Source organism: Cyprinus carpio, chromosome A7, assembly GCF_018340385.1.
Source record: "Cyprinus carpio isolate SPL01 chromosome A7, ASM1834038v1, whole genome shotgun sequence".
Lineage (NCBI taxonomy): Eukaryota > Metazoa > Chordata > Actinopteri > Cypriniformes > Cyprinidae > Cyprinus > Cyprinus carpio.
Window position 1 is genome coordinate 9942913 of NC_056578.1, and position 21167 is coordinate 9964079.

The following is a 21167-nucleotide window of genomic DNA, read 5'->3' on the forward strand; positions in this document are numbered from 1 at the left end:
ACAGAAGTAAACAAAGGTGTATGTTTGTAGTGTAATTTACAACAGCTTCGACAGCTCAACCAGTCAGAATCAAGAACCAGAACTATCTGTTTTATAAAAGATATTTTACAAGTCTGTTTTTTTTTCCTTTTCCTTTTGTGGGTATTTTAATTTTTATACTGTATCTAGGTAGACTAAAGCCAGTTTCTTGGCCAAAGCTCACTGTGAAAGGGAAATGAATGTCAAGTGACCCATTTAAAAGGGCCAAAAATATGAATAAACAGATCAAAATGGTGCTAGGCTAGCACTTAAAAAGCTGTTGTTTAAACAACAGGGTTGATGAGGACATTATTGCCAAAAAATGCCAAAATGAAGATGGGATCTGTGTCCCTTGAAGGAATATTTCATACAGACCATGCAATAACAAAAAAACAGAGACTGTTTCACAAATACCAGCTCAATGCAAGAACCGTCTGAAGGGCAACAACAGGCCCTCATTAAGCTTGTGTTGACTGGGGGCCAATCAGGTGCCGGCGAGAGAGGAACTCCTGTCCACTGTCATTAATTGCATTCTGAATTGCTGCATTACAGTCTACTCTAATTTATTATTATTTATAATAAATAAATAATAAAATGTCTGATAAAATAAAGATGTGAACAATTTCAAAATAAATTAAATGAAATATACTACTATTAAAACAACAACAACAAATAATAAGTAAATACATGCACAAAGAAGTAAGAAAAGATGCAAATGTCAAAAAAAACAAAAAACAAATAATGTGTTTGACCAAATAATGAAGCAAGCAAGAAGATGCAAATGATGTCAAAATGAAATACAATGAAATAATAAAATAAAAATGTTTGATCAAATAATGAAGAATGACAAATGGAAAAAATACAGTAAAGATCTAACAAAAGGTCTACTCAAATAATAAAGCAAGAAGATAGAAATTATTTTAAAATAAAATAAAATGTCTGATCACATAATGAAGGAAGAACAGATGTGAATGATGTCAAAATAAAATGAAAATAATAAAATAAAATGTCCGCTCACATAATGAAGCAAGACAAGATGCAAATAATGACAAAAAAAAAAAAAAAAAAATATTATAAAATAAATGTCTGTAATAAATGAAATAAGTTAGAAATTGCAGCACATATTACTTCTGGTTACTTCTTCTGCACATTATGGGGCAGATTTGGAATGTGCAAAGCATGTCCTATGCATTAAGAAATTCATACTTGCATTGAAACTGCATACTATACAGACTCTATACTATATACAGAGCAAAAATAATAGTACAACTACTTTGACTAGTATGGTAACCCAATAACAAATAGACAAAACACAGTTTCAAAGTGACCTTAGACCAAAAGAAGATACAGAAATCAGACTATGGCCCAGTTATAATAATACATACAGACATTGTGTCATGCTTGGTCACACTGTTCCCGGCCAATGGCAAAAACAATATTTTACTGATAAAGACACACAGATTTCTCCAGGTTTATTGTTTTGAGGGCCAGGTAGTTATATAAAGAGAATACAGTGGTAAATAATGGATTTGATGTACTTGGAGTTCACAGAAGCAAAAAAACTTGACCAAAGTGTCAAACAGGTAGAGTGTGAACACTTGATTCGATTTCTTTCATACCTGCATGATATCATCAGGGAGATCTCGGGCGGATGCCAGGAAGAGTTCATGTCCACACACAACTCCCTCTGCCAGGAAGTACTTGAGCAGCATGCGTGGAGTAGCTGTCATAGCGGTCCTCCTCTGTGAACAGGAATCACCATCAATGTCACATTTATCAACCCAAACTAGACCAAAACATAGAGTGGTGAGCCTTTTGAGGCACCTTGTGACAAAAGAATGGTCACTATCACATCAGATACATGCATACTATACAAACTCTATACTCTATACAGAGCCAACATCATAGTACAACTACTTTGACTAGTATGGTACACCAATAACAAATAGACAAAACACAGTTTCAAAGTGACCTTAGACCAAAAGAAGATACAGAAATCAGACTATGGCCCAGTTATAATAATACATACAGACATTGTGTCATGCTTGGTCACACTGTTCCCGGCCAATGGCAAAAACAATAATTTTACTGATAAAGACACACAGATTTCTCCAGGTTTATAGTTGTTTGAGGGCCAGGTAGTTATATAAAGAGAATACAGTGGTAAATAATGGATTTGATGTACTTGGAGTTCACAGAAGCAAAAAAACTTGACCAAAGTGTCAAACAGGTAGAGTGTGAACACTTGATTCGATTTCTTTCATACCTGCATGATATCATCAGGGAGATCTCGGGCGGATGCCAGGAAGAGTTCATGTCCACACACAACTCCCTCTGCCAGGAAGTACTTGAGCAGCATGCGGGAGTAGCTGTCATAGCGGTCCTCCTCTGTGAACAGGAATCACCATCAATGTCACATTTATCAACCCAAACTAGCCCAAAACATAGAGTGGTGAGCCTTTTGAGGCACCTTGTGACAAAAGAATGGTCACTATCACATCAGATACTGTAAATATGCCAACACAGAGAACAAATACAAGACCGACCTCAGATGATGAAATAAGAAAACAAATGTTTATTCTGGTTGCTAGTGATGCAACCAGACCCTAACACAGGAAAATTCCAATCATGCACTTGTTCCCTCATTCAAGCAGCCCCCTGCCTCAGAGAGGTGGTCAGCTATTAACAGAGTAGAGAAAGATGCTTATTTTCATATTCAGATAGCATCTCATCTCATGTGCTTCCAGCTATTTACATTCAAAGGTGTGGCATACCAATTCAAAGTGTTACTGTTAGCCAGGGAGGAGTGTGCTCGTGTTCCCTGCAAAGCTTGGCACATTTGGGAGAATCAAACACTCCTCTTGATTTGAGCAGCGCATGTACCGGGCAGTTTGAATTGTGGAGTGGATATGCTGTCCAGAGAGGGAATTATACAAAGAGAATGGAGACTACATCCTCAAACAGTGAAGATGATATGGAGCCGTTTTGGGGAAACAGAATTTGACCTCTTTGCTTCGGAGGAGAATGCCAACTGCCCGTTATTCTTTTCACTAAAGACCGTCCCCTTGGAAGGGGACACACTGTAGGGCCACTTTGCATTCCCTCCAGTCAAAATAGTGCTGCACCATTTGGCACCCCAGGTTGGAGCTGTGGGATCTGCATGTATGGTAAGTCAGTGCTGAGTGAACCAGCTGATTATTTCACAGCAAGTGCTGCACACGATAACGGAGGCTAGAGCTCCTTCGACGAGGCACCTGTTAGGCCCACCCTTCGATCCAGATCAACTCGAGCGACTTCAAAGTGCTCTCATTTAAGACGGTGCTCTTGCTCGCTTTAGCGTGTCAGAAGCGAGTGGGTGATCTTCATGCCCTCTCGGTCAGCAGTTTGGCCCGGAAGATTGCATGGTCAGACTCACGCCCAGGCATGAGTGCATGCCAAACAGTTGTGCAGCTTAATACTTTCGTGGAACCCACAACAGAATTTTTTTTTTTTCAGGACTATTTGACAAAGGGAAATCTTAAAATTATTTACTGTTACTTTTGATCAATGTAATGCATCTTTGTTGAATAAAACTACTAATTTATTTAAAAATTAATTGTACTGACCCTGCAGTTTTGAGAAACATTTTGTACATTTAGTCATTTTTATTATTACAATTAAATTTTAAAAGAACTGCCCCAATTGGTTTAGTGCTGATATAATTACAAAAAAATCTGACTTCCTGTAATAGAGTTGAGCAATGGCCAGCTCAGAAACACTCACAGTTTGCTTTTTTTCCCCTCTCCAGCACAAAAACACACAAACTGACAGTTAAACCCACACAGGTCTAAAGCCACTGTGTGACCTCTGAAGGATTCCTCCAACAGCAGGAGAGAATGAGGGATTTCCTGTCCTCATCCCAATTCTGGCCACAAACCTGGATGCCTCTCATATCCCATCACCAATGAAAGAAAAAAAACAATGCCTCAGCTCTTCAATTTGTCATTGGAAGAACTCCCCTCTCCCTTATTGATGTGTTTCTAGGTCAGCAGGCCTTTGTGGCTTTCAACAGACCCGACAAAGACACCCAGATGGGCCCACTCGAGATGGAGTCTATTGTGGTGGCGTTTCTATGGTGCCTTACAAATGAAACCTGCGGGTGCTATTAGCCTAGCGGGGGTGTTTCGGAGGCGGGACGAGATGTGTTGGGGGTGCATATCTCTGCTGTAGAGACAACACAACTCTGGCACATATCAGTCACCCAAGAGGTGGGACATTTAGAGACTTCCTATCTTTTCTGATGCAGAGAAGAGAGGGTGTCTCTTTTGGAGAAAGAATAATGCAAGCCGTAATTTAGCATGTGTGTAAGACAGTAGGGGTGTGTGTGTGCAGCGAGTGTGAGTCAGACACTCAAAGCTGCAGGGGGAAATTTGGGTCAACACTTCTGCCCTCCTGGTTCCATATGTTTGCCATCAGAGTCCCACTGATTCACAATGGCACCGGTAAAACAAATCGGAATTAAATGTGCAACCTCTGGGGACACTTCCATCATTTATTTTGATCACTGTTGGATCAAATAATAACAGCTCAATTTTCAACTCCACATAAATAGCTTACAAATCTGACCCTAATCTTAAATGTGTGAAAAGTGTGTATTTTTCAATATTAAAATACTTTGTTCTATAGCAGTTTGATATGCAGAAAATTAAACTTATTTAACCAAAATGTAAACACTTTGGCACTGCAAAATATTTCTGTATCTTCTTTTACTATTTCCTTTGGTGCTACTTGTAACACAAAAATTACAGACTTCACTTATAACATCTAAAAAAAAAAGAAAGATGTAATTTGTTGTATATTAGATAAAGCTAAAGCACACAATTTAAGCAGATAATTTCTTTCCATTTTAGAAATTATAAACATCTATGTGTCTTATATACACAGCTGTGGTATCTTTCATGTGGGACACGTGTTGGGGGACATGAGTGACCTAGACAGGACTCAATACATCATAAAGGACCATGACCAATCAACTTCCAATGAAGTGAAAGAATGACTTCAACATGAAAAAAGAATGCAAAGAATAGAAATTAGGCCATAAAGATATAAGATCCTCATGAATATATGTTTTGACAACAATGAACCACATCAAAATGATACATTAAAAAAAAAAAACCGGCGTCATATGCTAGAGTGTAAAGTGTCAACTTTCTTAACCAGATGAGGAGCAAAAAATCCTCAAAATTAAATATGTCAAACTACTCAGGTAAACTGCAGTTAATTTTACAGAATTTCAAAAAATATAATTAGTCTACAACCCCAATTCCAGAAAAGCTTGGACATTTTGTAAAATGCAATAAAATCAAGAATCTGTGATTTGTTAATTCTCTTTAACTTTTATTTAAATGACAAAAGTACAAAGAAAAGACTTCCCAAGTTTTCAATGACCAACTTTAATGTATTTTGTACATATAAACAAATTTTGATTTTGATGGCTGCAACACACTCCAAAAAAGTTGGGACAGAGGCAAAATAAAACTGAAATGAATATCCAAATTAAACTGTTTTAAAACAGTAAGCAGGTGAATTGGTAATAGTGAGGGGGTCATGTTTGGGTTTATACAGAGCATCCTGTCCTTGCAAGCAAAGCTGGACCATGACTCATCTCTTTGTGCCAAATTTCATGAGAGAAGTGTCAAGCAAATCAAAAACCACATTCCTCAATGCAAAATCACAAAGAATTTAGGTCTTTCACCAACAATTATACATAATATTGTGAAAATAGAAAGGCAGGGAACCTCAGCTGAATGTGCATGAGCCCTCGGATGGCTTTGCATAAGAAACCTCCATGCTGCTGTGTTAAATATAACCACATGGGCTCAGGAGTACTTTGGAAAACCTCTGTCACTTAACACAGTCTGCCACTGTGTCAGTAAATGCAACTTGAATCTCTGTTACTCTAGGAGAAAGCAGTACATCAACTCAACGTGTGCTGTGGTCAGATGAGTCCACATGTCAACTTGTTTCTGGGAAAAAATGGACGTCCTCAGTCCCAAGACCAAAGGGACCATCCATGATTATTAGATCAAGACAATGCCAGGTCTCATTCTGCATCTGCTACAACAGCGTGGTTTCGTAAACACAGAGGGAATGTGCTGGACCGGCCTGCCTGCAATCCAGATCTGTCTCCTATTGAAAATGTATGGCCAGTCATGAAAGGGAGAATCAGACAATGATGATCACAGACTGCTGAGCATCTAAAATCTTGTATTAAGCGAGATTGCACGAAAATGTTGCTTGCAAAACTTTAACAATCAGTATCCTCAATTCCCAAACAATTCAACAAAAGGAAAGTTGATCTTGACACAGTGTTAAACATGCCTCTGTCCCAACTTTTTTGGAATGTGTTGCAGCCATCAACATCAAAACTTGTTTATATTTACAAAATAAAATCAAGTTGGCCAGTGAATACATTGGATTTTTTTTCTTTGTACAATTAAATAAATGTTAAACCGAATAAACACATAACACATTCTTGATTTTATGGCATTTTCTTGAAATGGGGTTGTTTAATCAGAGTTATCATATCTAATGAGCTATCAGCCTACTGAATCGTAGATTTGTAGAATCAAAAGCAACTAAACTATTATCTGCATCTTAAATTCAAAGAAATTAAAAAATACACACACTATTGCTATTTGCAGTTCTGGTTAAATGCTTCTGTATTTTTTCATTGGCTTTGGTTTTGTACTCCACAAAATAAAGTTGAATCTAATCTGGCATAAATCTACAATACCTATAACACCTAATCCATATTTTTTTACATATGACATGCAAACTATTGGCTTAGTTCAAACATAATAGCCAGAAATAATAATATCTTCACAACTTACTGACATGACAGTATAAAGACAATGTTTCATTTCTTACCTACAAGCAGCAGAGTTCCAACTGCAAGGCCACCACCTACAGTATGGAATAATGACAGAACACATAACGTTATCTACCTGTCAACCATCGTCATACACTTCAAAAAACAAAGGTATCTCTATAACTTAATCAGAAAAGGTCAAGTACACAGACTTTGAATGAAAACATTTCTTTGGACTCATATTGTACAAGATACCATTCTGCATTATTATTAAAATGGCTATTATTACAAAGGTTAACTTTTAAACTAGAATCAATCAATACTGTGGGTATGCAAAATGAAATACATAGAAATATAGTTATATATGTTATATAATATACATAGTACTGTATATAGTGTATTATTTTTGAGTGTTGTATTATAACTGCAAAGAAAATCACAAGATTGATGATGATGATGATGATGGTTATAACACATAACTCTAATTTCTCAGGGACTTTGTCACTTTTGCAATACATACAAGCCATCAATACCTTACAGGACCTAAAATACTTCATTTAATACCATGCATTTTCTTGTAATGCAAAGATAATATCCTTAATGAACAGAAAACTACCCTGATATTTTGATTGGTGGGATTTCTCGGTGAGGTTAAAACATTTTAACTGCATACATTATAAATGTGACAGGAGTGCAGACAAAAGTCTATTAACGCGGATTTTTTCTAGATGTATTAATAAATATGAAGACGATAGAGTGCCGTGTCAAAATATGAATAGAATGCACATTCACTGAACATTACGCTTCAGTCGAGTGAATTGTACTAACCAATCACGTAGTCAAGCGAGCTGACGCCAGACGACACTAAGAGCTGTCCGTTCTGTACAGACGGTCTGGTTCCAGGGATAGAAACTAGTTTGCTGCGGGTTTTTTTCTGAAAACTAGTTGTGTTGTGTTTGCTATTGTATTTGATCTTGTCTTTAATCTAACGGGAGCCGCCATGTTTTTCTGTTGTTGACGCCAGAACGGTGACTCCACAGCCAATCAGAAACTGAATTGTTGTTCTCTTAGCCAATCAGAAGGAGACCTGTTTAGCGATGACGATGATGCAGTGGAGTTCAAGGTTGACTGCAGCTGCGTAGTGAAGGCGTGTTCAAGACATAAATACATCGCGCTGTGAATGGACACGAGTCAGGTAAGATTAATGCACAAATGACCGTAGCGTTTATTATAATTCCACCACACTTTGATTCATGTATGTATATCCCGCTATCGATGTTGAAACTGACCCACCTGAGCCATAACACAGAAAACATGATGCCCTTGTACTTTAGACAAGACTAAGTAGTGAACAGACCAGAGCTTCTTTCATAACCAGTGACAGTGTAAATACTGAAGCTGTCATTGTAAGCGTGTTAATTTTTAAAATATATTTACACATAATTTTATTCAGCAAGGATGCATTAAACTGATCAAAAGTGTCAGTAAAGACAGTGTTACAAAATATTTATATTTGAAACAAATCCTGCTCTTTTGAACTTTCTATTCGTCAGAGAAGCTTGAATATATATATATATATATATACTATATATATATATATATATATATATATATATATATATATTATATATATATATATTTTAATAAGTACATCTCAGAATGTGTTGTTTCATTTTTACATAAAATTGTTACGATGAATGACAATGGAACATTATTTCACCCATATTTTGACATTTTATTTTCACAAAATTAGTTTGAAACATTAATGTAGACACTTGCAAACTTGCATTTAATATGCTTTTGTAAATTTTATTTGATACAGTGTCCAGAATGGGACCTCTCGTCTTTGACCCATACCAATTTCCTTATTGCTGTGGTAGTTTCTAAATAATAATAATAATAAAAGAGATGCAAATCAGTATTTAACAACTATATTTATTGACTTGTAAATTAATTTATAGGTGGGATAATAAAGCATCCTTTCATATAAGTGTGTCAAATGAGTCTTATCTCTGATAGTTTTGGCCATTCGAAAACTAAAGTTTCTTATATATATATATATATATATATATATATATATATATATATATATATATATATATATATATGTATGTATGTATGTGTGTATATGTGTGTGTGTGTGTAGTATGTATATGTGTGTGTGTATATGTGTGTGTGTGTGTGTGTTTGTTTTCCACTAGAATGGTTCATTTATTGTCGAGGTGCACTTTCTAGGTCATCCAGATGCTGGTATCGCTTATGTTATTTTTATGATGTCAGCTTTATCAGCTCATATCTGATTGTTCCACACAGTGCTAATACTAACAGTCACAACATGTCAAATGTTTCCTGGGCAGCTTGTTTGGGTTTCCCCAGCGTGATTCTCTTTGCCACCACAATCTGAGGTTAAGAATATAGTGGCATTGCTCTGAAGGGAAGTTAGATTATCATCTGCGGAGGCTTTGTTTGCGTTGGTGTTGAAAGGAAAGTAATAATCTTGGATGCCAGGATGATTGTAGGGTCGTGGTTACTATTATTTGTGACCCACAGGAAGGTCATTTTATTCTCTTCTCCGATTAATCTGTATTTTTTTCTAATATGAAATAAAAGATGTCTATAACATCAAAACAAAAGCAGGCTAATTTTAAAAAGAAATCGGTACTAGGGATGGGCATTTAGTGAATAGAGAATTGTAAGATTTCTCTTTTAGCCAAAACAGAAGGCCTAATTTGGGTCATCAGATAAGATCTGTTTGCCTTTCAGCTCCATCTTGGGTTTAGACTGCAGTCAAAGGTCATTTCAATAAAGATTAGTCTATTTATGGCACGTCATTGTTACTGAACTAGCTCAGCATCCTTTGAAATCGCTTCGCTTTTGGTCACATTTATGGGGATTGACTCTGTAATTGGCTTTAGTCATTATCTGCCTTTTAAAATCCATTTGATTTCCATTGGACTGTTGTAAAAATCAAGTGATGGAGGGAGGGTTCTTTATGTCATGCATGCAGACATCTGTCCTCCATCCACCAACCAGGTGCCAGTCTCATTTTGATAGCTGCACTGATAGCCTCCCGATTACCAAATCTCTAGGTTCTCCGATCCCTTTCAACGGACATGAAGGACCAATGAGAACAAAAAGGGAGCAATGCGAGGCCACCCTCAGCTGCCTTCTGCCACACAGATCGAGAACATCAGAGAGGTCCCCCCTCCTCAGCTTCCTTCCATCTGGGTTCTCGGGGGAACGCCATCTTCGTTAACACTATTCGAATCTATATAGTCTTCTTAAATCCTGCAGAAGCTCCCAAAGTCGAGCTCCTTATGTATGTCTAAATGCAGATGTGCTGTGATAAGAAGCTGTGAAGCAGGCAATGGGATTCAGTTCCTCTCTTTTTGCTCACTGTCTTAGGATTTTTTAAGGTTTAAAATAATTAACAGTAAACACATCATTTAAGAATTTAACATTGCCTCTAAATCCCAGTGTGTATCATCACAGAAACTAAAAAAAGTTATTTTAAATTGTAATTTTTTTTTTTTTTTTTTTAATCAAATAAATGTAGCCTTGGTGAGTATAAGAAACATAGAGCAAAGACATAAAGCAAAAAAATTAAAAATTAATTTTTTGAGTGGTAGTGTATCTTATATTAGTTTTTAGTTTGTTCTTTTTTTCTACACACACACACACACAAAAATATTTTTTCAGGGTGGTTGAGGTGCTACTGTATATAGCACCACTGCCATACAAAGAACCCGATAAGCCCCTGTATAGTTCTTTAAAGGTTCTTCAACTCTCTCTTAGTCTCTTAGTTTAGTTGGGGAAAGATTAAAAAATGACATTAAAATACAGTGTATTTCTTTGTAACTCCTGATTATAATGTTTTTTTCAACTTTTTTGCCCCCATGGGGAAATATTAGGGGGTATTCAAGGGAGACTTTTTGACCTCAGAAAAGCATAAAAGTGATTCAAAACCGCTTTTGCCATTGTAATAAATTCCCATTCATAGCAAACATACTGTATGAGAGTGGAGTAACATCTAAAATCTGAGGAGGAGAATGGGGTTCCTCTTATGGTTCTACATAGCTCCAAGGTGTTATATAGCACCTTTAAAGATAGCACTTAAAGTGGTTCCCTATGAACCACAGTGCTATTTTAGTGTTTTTTGCACCATTTTTGTTTAGATTGTATTCAATATATTGATTGTTTTTTGAACCAATTATTTTTTTTGTTCTAATTTTCTTTCTGAATGTCCGGCAATCATGAACAATGGCACTCAGAATTACAGCCTGCTTTCCAGTGTCACCTGGGCTGCTGTTTATTTTCTTTGCTATTTCAGGAGGTCAGCGGAGTGTTAGCACATTAGATGGTGGCATGGAGTCATTGTGACCTTTACACAAGTGTGACATCAGTCTCAGTGCCTGAATTGGTGTTTGCACGCTTTGCTTTGTATACCAGAAGTTTGCAGTATATATTTCATTGTAATTGACTCTTAGTCTTAAAAGGATATCTATGTGTTTAGCCGTAATATTTGAAATTGTTTGTGCCTCCATTTGATTTTTTGAAGTAATACATTTATGTATGCAGTAGATTATTGTTCTCAATATTATATTTAATTATGCACCGAAATTCGCCACTGAAAAAGAAGAATGAAAAAAGAACAACTGCAATTTAATGAAATAATTAGCACTTCTCACATGATGCATTTCAGCTGTTTTAGTTTTAGCTTTATTTATTTATTTATTATTTAATTCGGTTGCTTTGGTAATATATATATATATATATATATATATATATACAAAACAGACCCTCCCACCTCTGTAACAAACACAGATGTTAGTGATGTAGGGATTGGTAGAGAGAGAGAGAGAGAGAGAGAGAGAGAGGAGAGAGAGAGAGAGAGAGAGAGAGAGAGAGAGAGAGAGAGAGAGAGAGAGGAGAGAGAGAGAGAGAGAGAGAGAGAGAGAGAGAGAGAGAGAGAGAGAGAGAGAGAGAGAGAGGAGATGGAGAGACAATTGGAGAGAGAGAGAGAGAGAGAGAGAGAGAGAGAGAGAGAGAGAGAGACTGTGTATATACATGTTGGTTTTTGCATTGAGTTTTTTATTAGGGTTATTTTTGAATATTTCACATATTTTCATATTATTATTTCACAACTTTTTTTTACTTCACCTGCCATATTAATGCAATGTCCATGTCCTGAGTTCAAGATGCAACAGCTTATTTCATTTCTGTAATACTTAAGAAATAAAAATGAGCGCATTTGCCATGTAATGATATTATAGTAATCTTAATTCTTAATTCAACAAGTATTGGTGCCAAATTTAAAACTGTAAATAATCTATTATTTAGAGCTGTTTATCAGATTAAATGCTGCTAAAACATTGATGACAGCTCTGTCTCAAGAGATGTGTTCAATTTCAAAAGTGTTTGTTTTACAGCAGATTCATAGGATTAAAAAAGCATTTTGATGCCACCTGCTTCTCAGCTCTCTGGGAACCCTTTCTCCCTTCTGTTGCATTATGGGTTTTGGAGGTCTGGGGCCACAGATGGCTCTCCAGAGATGCTCTATGTGACTCTGTGTAGCAAATATATACATTGTGCTGTGTAATCCTAGATTAAGGGGAGACTTAGAGTTAATTATCCAATTGTTAGATAAAATTCATTTTGGTTCCGTCACTTCGCCGCCCAGGGAATCATGTGGCAGTTAATGCTTGTTCCGAACACACAGGGGAATGTTCAGAAATAGAGATTTTCATCTCAATTGTCTGAAGGTCTGTTTGATTTTGGCTAAACTCCATTTGATTCCAAGCAGCTGATTCACCCAGCCTCTCTCTCTCACACACACACACACACAGGGTGCCAGTGGAAAACCAGGCGGCCGCATATGGACTGTCTCTTGATATCATTCACTGGCCGTGTAATCTTATTATGCTAAATCTTTAATCCTCACCTATGCTGGATGCCCACAACAGTGACGGTGCTGGTGATTGGACGACTAGACGTAGTTTGGGATGCTGTGTTCTCTGCCACACATTCTGCCGAGCTGTTCGACGTTATGAAGTCAGGTCCACGTCAGGATGAGAAAATGATGGATAGAACTAGAGGAACTAATTTCTGGATCAAAACCCTTTGTTGTTATCTGAATGGTGTTGTCAACCATTGTCCAGTAGTTTTATTTACAGTTTTAATACAATACCATTCAAGTTTACAGTGGGTAAGATTTAATGTGTTTAAAAGAAGTATCATATGCTCACCATGGCTAAATTTATTTGATAAAAAATACAGTAAAAACAGTAATATTGTGACATTATTACTATTTAAAATAACTGTTTTCTATTTTAATATTTTTAAGATGTAATTTATTCCAGTGATGCAAAGCAAAAATTTTAGCATCATTAAGTAACATGTTACATGACCTTCAGAAATCATTCTGATATATTGATTTGGTACTAAAGAAACATTTCTTAATATTATCAATGTTGAAAACAGTTGTAATTATTATTATTTTTGATAAATTGAAAGTTCAAAAGAACAGCATTTATTTGAAATAGAAATATTTTGTAACATTATAAATGTCCTTATACTTTCACTTATGATCAATATAATGCATCTTTACTTTGTAAAAGTATTAATTTCATTTATAAATCATAATGCCCCCCTTTTTTGTTTTTACGGTAGTGTAAGTTTCTAGTGTAAAAGTGTCTTTTTAGTGTAATAAATCTTTTTTATTATTATTTTTAAAAGCCAGTACATTATTCAGTATGCAGAAAGTGCTATTCTTTAGTATTTCGACAGTTTGCACAGAAAAGTCTTTCCAGCCATACATTCAAACAGATAACTTTGGTTTTTTTGAGAGCCTCGCTGTGAGCATTTAATTTCTTAAGAAAATCGAATATTCTTTTTAAATACAGTACACCTGCAGAATCCTGCGTTCATTCGTTTGCCTTTCGTCTAGCTGTTTTGAACACAAGAACTTATGGGAACACCTTCTAAAAATGTGTTGGATCAGGGTCAGGGGAACCAAAAGCAGCAAATCGGTTTCTTTAAGACTGAGTACTTGCTAGTCATTCAGGCAACCAACTGTCTAGTCGAGTTTGAAAATACTTCATTTTGCCCATCCCTAGTACACCCCAAAAGATACTTAATAGAAGTTTAAAAGGTGAGCATATATGTTATAGTTTAGGCAGAGAATCTGTGTCCTCTATCAATTGCCAGGGAAACGGCTCAGAAACAATAGTTTGTTCACCCCACCCTGGAGGTTGATAAGCAAAACAACAGCTGGCCCTTTCACTGCCTCCCCGAGATACGACGACATCCAGTCAGGCAGAAACATCTCTGGACGGAGGGGGCCTTTGGGCAGAGCAGCTAAGTCTTGTACACCCTGTTTGTGTTGGGGGTATCAGACGTAATTATGAGGATTCAAAGGTGTGGATTCGATGTCTGACCAGCATGGAAAGAGAGGGGAGCAGGGGACAGAGGTATGGGGCGAGGAGATGGCTGGTGGGTGATGGGATTAGGTGTAGCACTTTCCATGACACATTGTGACAGACACCTGACACTTGGCCTGGGACTGAGATGGAGGAAGTTGGGGACAGAAGGATTAATTCCGCCATATATTGGAGATGTCATTCCCGAGGCAATAGGGGCTTTTGGGATAGTGCTCGCTTTCATTCAGTTTCTGCTCGGCTTGCTTCTTTTGGTTTGTTTCAGGAGAAAAGATTGAGGTTTATCCTTCATTGGACATCCAGTGAGGTTGTTCTTCTGAAGATTTGTTTTCTAATTGCGCAAGAGCTTGATTTTCTTGTTAGGAAGCAGCTCAAAAACCGATAAAAGGCACCTCATTGAAGTGTTGGGTTATCTTTTGAGCTGTTTTTCAGCCAAGCGAGGTTTTGTGGATGTGTACACTATTAAAAATAAAGGTTCTTTATTGGCATTGATGGTTCCATGAAGAACCGCTAAGATCTATGGAATCTTTCCATTGCACAAAAGGTTCTTTGGGGAACCCCAAATGGTGGTTATATTATATTGCTACAAAAACCTCTTTTGGAACCTTTATTTTTAAAGGAATAGATCAACCAAAAATAAAAAGTGCTGAAAATGTACAGCAAAGATTTAGGCCTTCCAAAAATGTAGATGAGTTTGTTTCGAGAAAGCATTACATCACTTGTTTACCAATAGATCCTCTGTAGTTAACGGGTGCCATCAAAATTGAATTCTTAATGATAACAGCATCACAATAATCCATGAGTAATTGTCAGGACTCCAGTCCATCAACTAACATCTGATGGATAAACAAAATAAATTTTTAACATCAAACTTAATAAAATAAGAGTCCTCTATCTGTAATATTGCTTTTTCCAGTGAAGAAGTCATCTTGTTTGAATCAGGAGAGAAATATGAGGGAAAACAGTCCAAAACAGTTCCAAACAAATATGTATGCATATGTTTTATTTTTTATTTTTAGGTTTTTTTTTTTGTGAGAGGACAACAGGAGATGGACTTTATCACAGGAGGAAGCATAGATTGGAGACTGGTATTGGTGGCGGTTAAAATGCCTTAACAATGCCTTTGTTTCATGCAAGACGTTAATTGGTTGACTGGAGTGGTGTGGATTGCTTGTGGATTATTGTTGTTTTTATCAGCTGTTTGGCTCTCATTCTGATGGCACCCATTCACTGCAGAGAATCCATTGGTGAGCAAGTGATGTAATGAGACATTTCTGCAAATCTGTTGTGATGAAGAAACAAACTCATCTACAGTACATCTTGGATGGCCAGAGCTAAGTAAATTTGAGGTGAATTATTCCTTTAAGAGACTCACGCATGCTGCTAGCTTGATGGCCAAGGAAAAGTCAATAGTTTGAGAGAGGATGGACTGTTTATTCTGACAACACACCACAGTTTTATCAGTTAAAGTGCCGTGGTGCGAAGACAAACAAAAGACCTTCTGTTCTGTTGCTATGGCCATAGCGTAACTCTCTTTTTTCAGCTCGAGGAGATGAACCTGTGTCTGCTAGCACCGTCACCTGCTCCCAAAGGTGTAGATTGGGTTGCCTGAGACGGGGTCAGACGCCCAGGGGTCACTATTTGTGTCTTGTTGATGGGTTGTAGAGGCTCCTGAGAATGAAACACCATCTCTAATGATCACTTTGGTTTCACAGTTTTAACTGTTAGCCATTAAATGTGCGAGGTGCATTTCCCCACCAACACCACCTCAGTGACAAAGTGTTTAAAAACCTCTTTCGTGCCTCTGGCACAGGTCTGTGTCGTCAATTTTAGCAACTGAGTAAGAAGGTCCGATTGAGTATTGTTTATAGTATTAATTAATATGCTTAATTGGCTTTTGTTTATAAATGTTCTGTTTCTATTTTGATTTTAGTTTAAGATTTAGTACTTTTTTTTATTATTGGTTTATTTCTGTATAGCTTAATTAACTTTTTTATTTCATTTAGTATTTTAGGTATTCTGCCTAAATGCATGTCAGTTGTTTCTAAAAAAAAAACTGCATTATTCACAATAAGATCATTAAGATGCATTTTAAAAATATGATGAATTTACATTTCATGCCAATTTTAAGTATTGTCTGTGACATGTCCCAATTCCATTTCCACTCCAGTAATTTCTTGTTACTCTTGCTGAATTTAATTTAAATCTCAGAGTTTATATTCATGAACCTGTTTTACAAATCAGTAAATGTGCTCAATATCACCTGTATTACAAAATCAGTGTTACATGTGAATAATTGTTTATAATTTAGATTCAATTTTTTTTATTTCAGGATTTCTGAAGACTGGCAGGATGTTTCGTGGATTCTTAGCGAAGACGATTAGCTTTGTTGGTTACACCGTCCAGTATGGCTGCATCGCTCACTGTGCCTTTGAGTATATTGGCGAGTTTGTGTCTGTAAGTTTCTTTTGAGGTGTTTGCTTAATGCATTTGCTTCGACAAAGTAAAAGAAATACATAAATGTTAGTAAATGTTAATTTCTACCCACCCTACCTCACCTACAACAGTGTTCAGGACCTTCCATGGAACCCACCATCACTAACCACGATGTGGTTTTCTCCGAACGGGTAAGCCGTAACCTCTGTCGAATACAAAAGTGAGTATGAAATGCTTTTATTTGACATTTATTGATCATACCGTCAAGCAGAATCTTTGAGTATCGGCTTTATTTTGACCTTACCTGTTACATTCTTCCAGAGGGGATATCGTAATAGCCAAAAGTCCTTTTGATCCAAAGATGAACATTTGTAAACGAGTGATGGGGCTGGAGGGGGACAAAGTCTGCACTAGTGGACCATCAGACATCTTTAAAACACACACTTATGTGAGTACCTGCTGTATCACACCTGACATCAGCTCTGCTTGAAGGAATGATTTATTTTCTTTAAACCCATAGAGACACTTTCTGAAGTCCTTCACTAAATTTTTTTTTCTTCTGCCTCTCAATTTTTTTTTTATAAACCACTGCGTTTACTATTAAGGTGTATTTCACATGCTTTCACCTTCGTTGGGTAAAATGTTTACCTTATGGCAACAACAAATCCTTGTTTCTCAGTTATTATTGGTACAGAGAGAGTATAGCCATCCTTTCACTGAAATAGCTGTTATTGCTTTTTTTGTATCACTTGTTTTTTTTTCTTTTCACCTTGACTATGTGCGGTTCTGGCATGTAATTTTTCCCAAAGCTGTTAGTGTTAGTGCCAGGTGAGTAGATAAAGTGATGAAGGAGAGAAAGAAAGGCCTGTCACCACAGTCATTTGAGGTAAAGAAATACAAACCCTCAGATGAACAAGGACCCAAGATTGTAGACGTTTGCTCACTCTCAGTACTAGTCATCCTAACCTGATTGCAATGTCAGAATTTAGTAAATTGCAGAATAAGCAATGTACTGATACAGTTTCTACTACTCTTAAAATGTATGCAAAGTGATTCAAGTATGAAATCTTAAAATGCTAATCTAAATCAACAGTGATGATGTTATTGCAATCTTTTGCTCTATTGATTTTTCTTTCTAATGCTCATTTTGTCACAGAAGTTGTTTTGTGTTGACCGGAAGGAAGGAATGCTAATATAATAAGTCAGATCTGTAAATTTGTGGTATCTAATAACATTGAAATATCAATGCTTCAGAAACATAGTTTTGAAAAGAGTGTTTTGGCAAGTGTGTGTAAATACTACCTTCAGTATGACTGGGTGATTTGTTTGTATCTATATATAAATGCCTCTTAGTAATTAAAGGATCTGTCAATCAAAGATAGAATGTTAATAACTGATTTGGTTGTCACTGCATGTCTCCAAACCACAACATGTTCCTGGGAAAGACCTATAAACAGGAGAAAATGTGTGATAGTTCAATATAGTGCTGCAGGAACGAGTCCTAAAACTTGCATTAGTTAGCATTTTTTTAAGCTGTCGATTGTCAATGGGTTTTTTTGTTAAATGCTTCAAATAACGTGTGGTTAACACAAGTTTAAAATAATTTCACGTTTTATTCTGCAACATAAATATATTAGTAATACCCCACTCATAATTTTAAGCTTTTACATGTCTTGAAAAAGGTGGTTGCTTACTAGTAGCTAAATTGACTACAGAGATTGTAAGGATGCTGAACAGTTAAATTTATCTAATCACTAGTCCACATTTACAACATTGTTGCATGCTCTTGTAAACTTTTCAACTTGTACATTTGAAATTAAGATAAAAGAGTTGTCAAAGTTTGGTGCTGGTAATGTTGAAGACATGCAGCCTTAGTGGAGTTTGTTTGTAGGCTGTGTTTAGCTTTTTACTTCTGGTTTGTATTTAGGCTTCAGAATTCATTAAATGTGTGTTTATTTGTCTTGAGCAACAAAAATGTGTAAGATTCATAAACTTTTGTTGGTCACAGGGCATATTTTCTGCAATAATCTAGGGAACCAGGGTGATGCAAATTTCCATGTTGGCTTACAAAATTACATCATGACTTAAGGACTCTATTCAACAGAATAATAATAAAAATAATTTGATAGCAAAACAAAGTTTTGTTTAGATAAGCCCTATGCTACCTATAACTTGCATAATTCATTGTAGAGGTGTTTTGTAGACCAGAATCTAGATGTTAAACAATCAACAACAGAAACGATAATATGTTTCTAACATGCTTCCCATCTGTAAGATCGAATGCAGGGTTGTCAACATTTGTGTCTGGTCACAGTATGGTGTGATTTCTCGTATGCTTGGACAAAAGCTTCTCTTCAGAACAGCAGATGACAACGGGCTGAGATTTCTTGTGGATGGGATCAAACATATGTTTCCATGCTAATGAGAGTCAACTGCAAGACGTGACATATGTCTATAATCATGATTCTTTAGCATTGGTCAATGATGCATTTGTTTGTAATACAGAAGCTCAGCAAATCATTTTGTGGGTCCTGTTTAGTCAATCTCACACATTAAAGCATGAGATGGCTTTGTAAGATATCTAACATGACTATAAGAATACTGTATCAAGATTCTATGGAATTCTTCATGATTCCTTGGAATTCTACTTGATGGGGAAAAACGATAAACTTAAAACTTCTTCAGTTTGGTCAGCGCCAGATAGGCTTGTCCATACTGTAATGTTTATAATGACAATGTGATGTGTTGTTCACCCTCGCCTCACATATAGAGGGGGTGGAGGGGACTTAATTAGGGGCTTGACAGCCCCACTCTCCCTGTGTGATGAGATTATTCCTAATTGATGTCAGTGTGGATCAGGCTTCGCTCGGTTGCCGGCCCAGCCTGGCAGGTCTGTCCATGGTCTAGACCCATGGAGCAGCTCACGGAGGCGTGGCTTCACCCCTCACCGAGAGGATAAAGGGGGTGGGGGGGCTCCGAGGCCCCAGCGGTCTGTAAAAATGATCCCATTCCCATCTGAGATGAGCAGTTAAGTCATGTGAACTTTCTCACTGTTAGGAACTTCTACTTTATCCTCTAATCCGGGGAGATCCTAGTTTTTCTGTACGGTGTGTCGCATGCAAATGCATTTTGTAGTGGAGCGAAGGATCATTTTAGATGAGTGTGGCTGCAATCAGAATAAATTGTACTCGTTTTCTCAAGTTAGCATGATGTTTTAACATTTTGCACTTCCCATTCTGCTGTAATCTAGGTTCCAAGAGGCCATGTGTGGCTGGAAGGCGATAACCTTCGGAATTCCACAGATTCCCGAAGCTATGGTCCAATTCCCTATGCCTTGATCCGAGGACGTGTTTGCTTAAAGGTAATGAGAATACAGTCTCATTTCTTGACCTATATACTTCCCCAAAGGCCAAACCACAAGCTTTTTGAGTTTGAACTGTTGCCCTTTTATGTAGTATTTTTTCAAGAGTTTTTTTTTTCCTCAATCAAGCAAAACAAATGATCCTTTCTTAATTTAACTTTTATTTAAAATTGCAAATAAATGAATTCAAAGTATAATTTAGCAAGTAGCTGAAGAACGGAATGCCATCTTCATTTGAAACTGTTTTCGGCTGCCGACTCATATAGCGTCATGTGCCCATGACCCTGTAAACAGGTCTCCTCACCTTCTGTCAGCCCCTGATTGGAAAGTAAGAGGCAAATGATTTGGGAGTGGAGGGAAAATATGTTTTCTCCACTTTTTTGAATTGTAAAATTTCTGTTAAAATGTCAAATAATATTATAAAGTAGTATAATGCATATTATGAAAATGTACACTCTCAGAAAAAAGGTAAGCTCTCACTGGGGTAATACCCTTTCAAAGGCTTCTAATATGTGTACCATTGGAAAGGACACTGCCCCAGTGACAGTTTTTTTCTTTTAGAGTATGATATAAAATAGTAAATAAAATTCCTAAAATTTAATAATGATGCTATTTTTTATTATTATTCTTTTTTGTTTTGCAGATGTGGCCACCACATAATTTTGGCGTATTGGCTGAAAGTCCTAATGACGGGCGCATTTTATGAAGAAGCTGTGTGCATGTATAGTCGCAATGTAAATAATATTTTTGGAATGTTTAAAAATAAATTCATATTTATAATTCATGTCTGTTTTATTGCTTATAGCAAGTAAGAATTTATGATAGTGTAAAAGCAAATGCATCATGTATCAAAAACACACAGATGCATCATGCTACAGTCAGTGCTTTAAATTAAAATGTTAATAAAGAAACTGCATTAAATGCAAGAAAGATCTGATGAGGTTTTAAATAGGTAACACAGACTTGTGTTGTTTCAAATAGGTTTCACAACATTCATTAATGCAGCTGACCCACGAGTGACACTCTTTACATTGAAATTTCCTTTTTGCATAGAAACATTTTCACC

The 21167-nt window shown here is 36.6% G+C and overlaps 2 protein-coding genes across 2 annotated transcripts in view; one reads left to right on the forward strand and one right to left on the reverse strand.

The window, feature by feature from the left end:
• LOC109093158 (elongator complex protein 4-like) overlaps positions 1-7870 on the reverse strand; it is a 63584-nt gene extending 55714 nt beyond the window's left edge. The window contains 4 exon segments of the mRNA XM_042759551.1: positions 2285-2406; positions 6928-6963; positions 7697-7820; positions 7823-7870. Of these exon segments, the coding sequence (XP_042615485.1) occupies positions 2285-2406; positions 6928-6963; positions 7697-7820; positions 7823-7870 (330 nt within the window).
• A 42-nt stretch (positions 7871-7912) lies between these two features.
• Positions 7913-20881, forward strand: LOC109073226 (mitochondrial inner membrane protease subunit 1-like). The gene is made up of 6 exons (XM_042759552.1): positions 7913-8063; positions 16637-16761; positions 16872-16960; positions 17062-17188; positions 19991-20101; positions 20745-20881. Exons 2-6 carry the CDS (start codon positions 16657-16659, stop codon positions 20805-20807), a joined length of 495 nt encoding a protein of 164 aa, XP_042615486.1. The 5' UTR covers positions 7913-8063; positions 16637-16656; the 3' UTR covers positions 20808-20881.
• Positions 20882-21167: the final 286 nt, after the last annotated feature.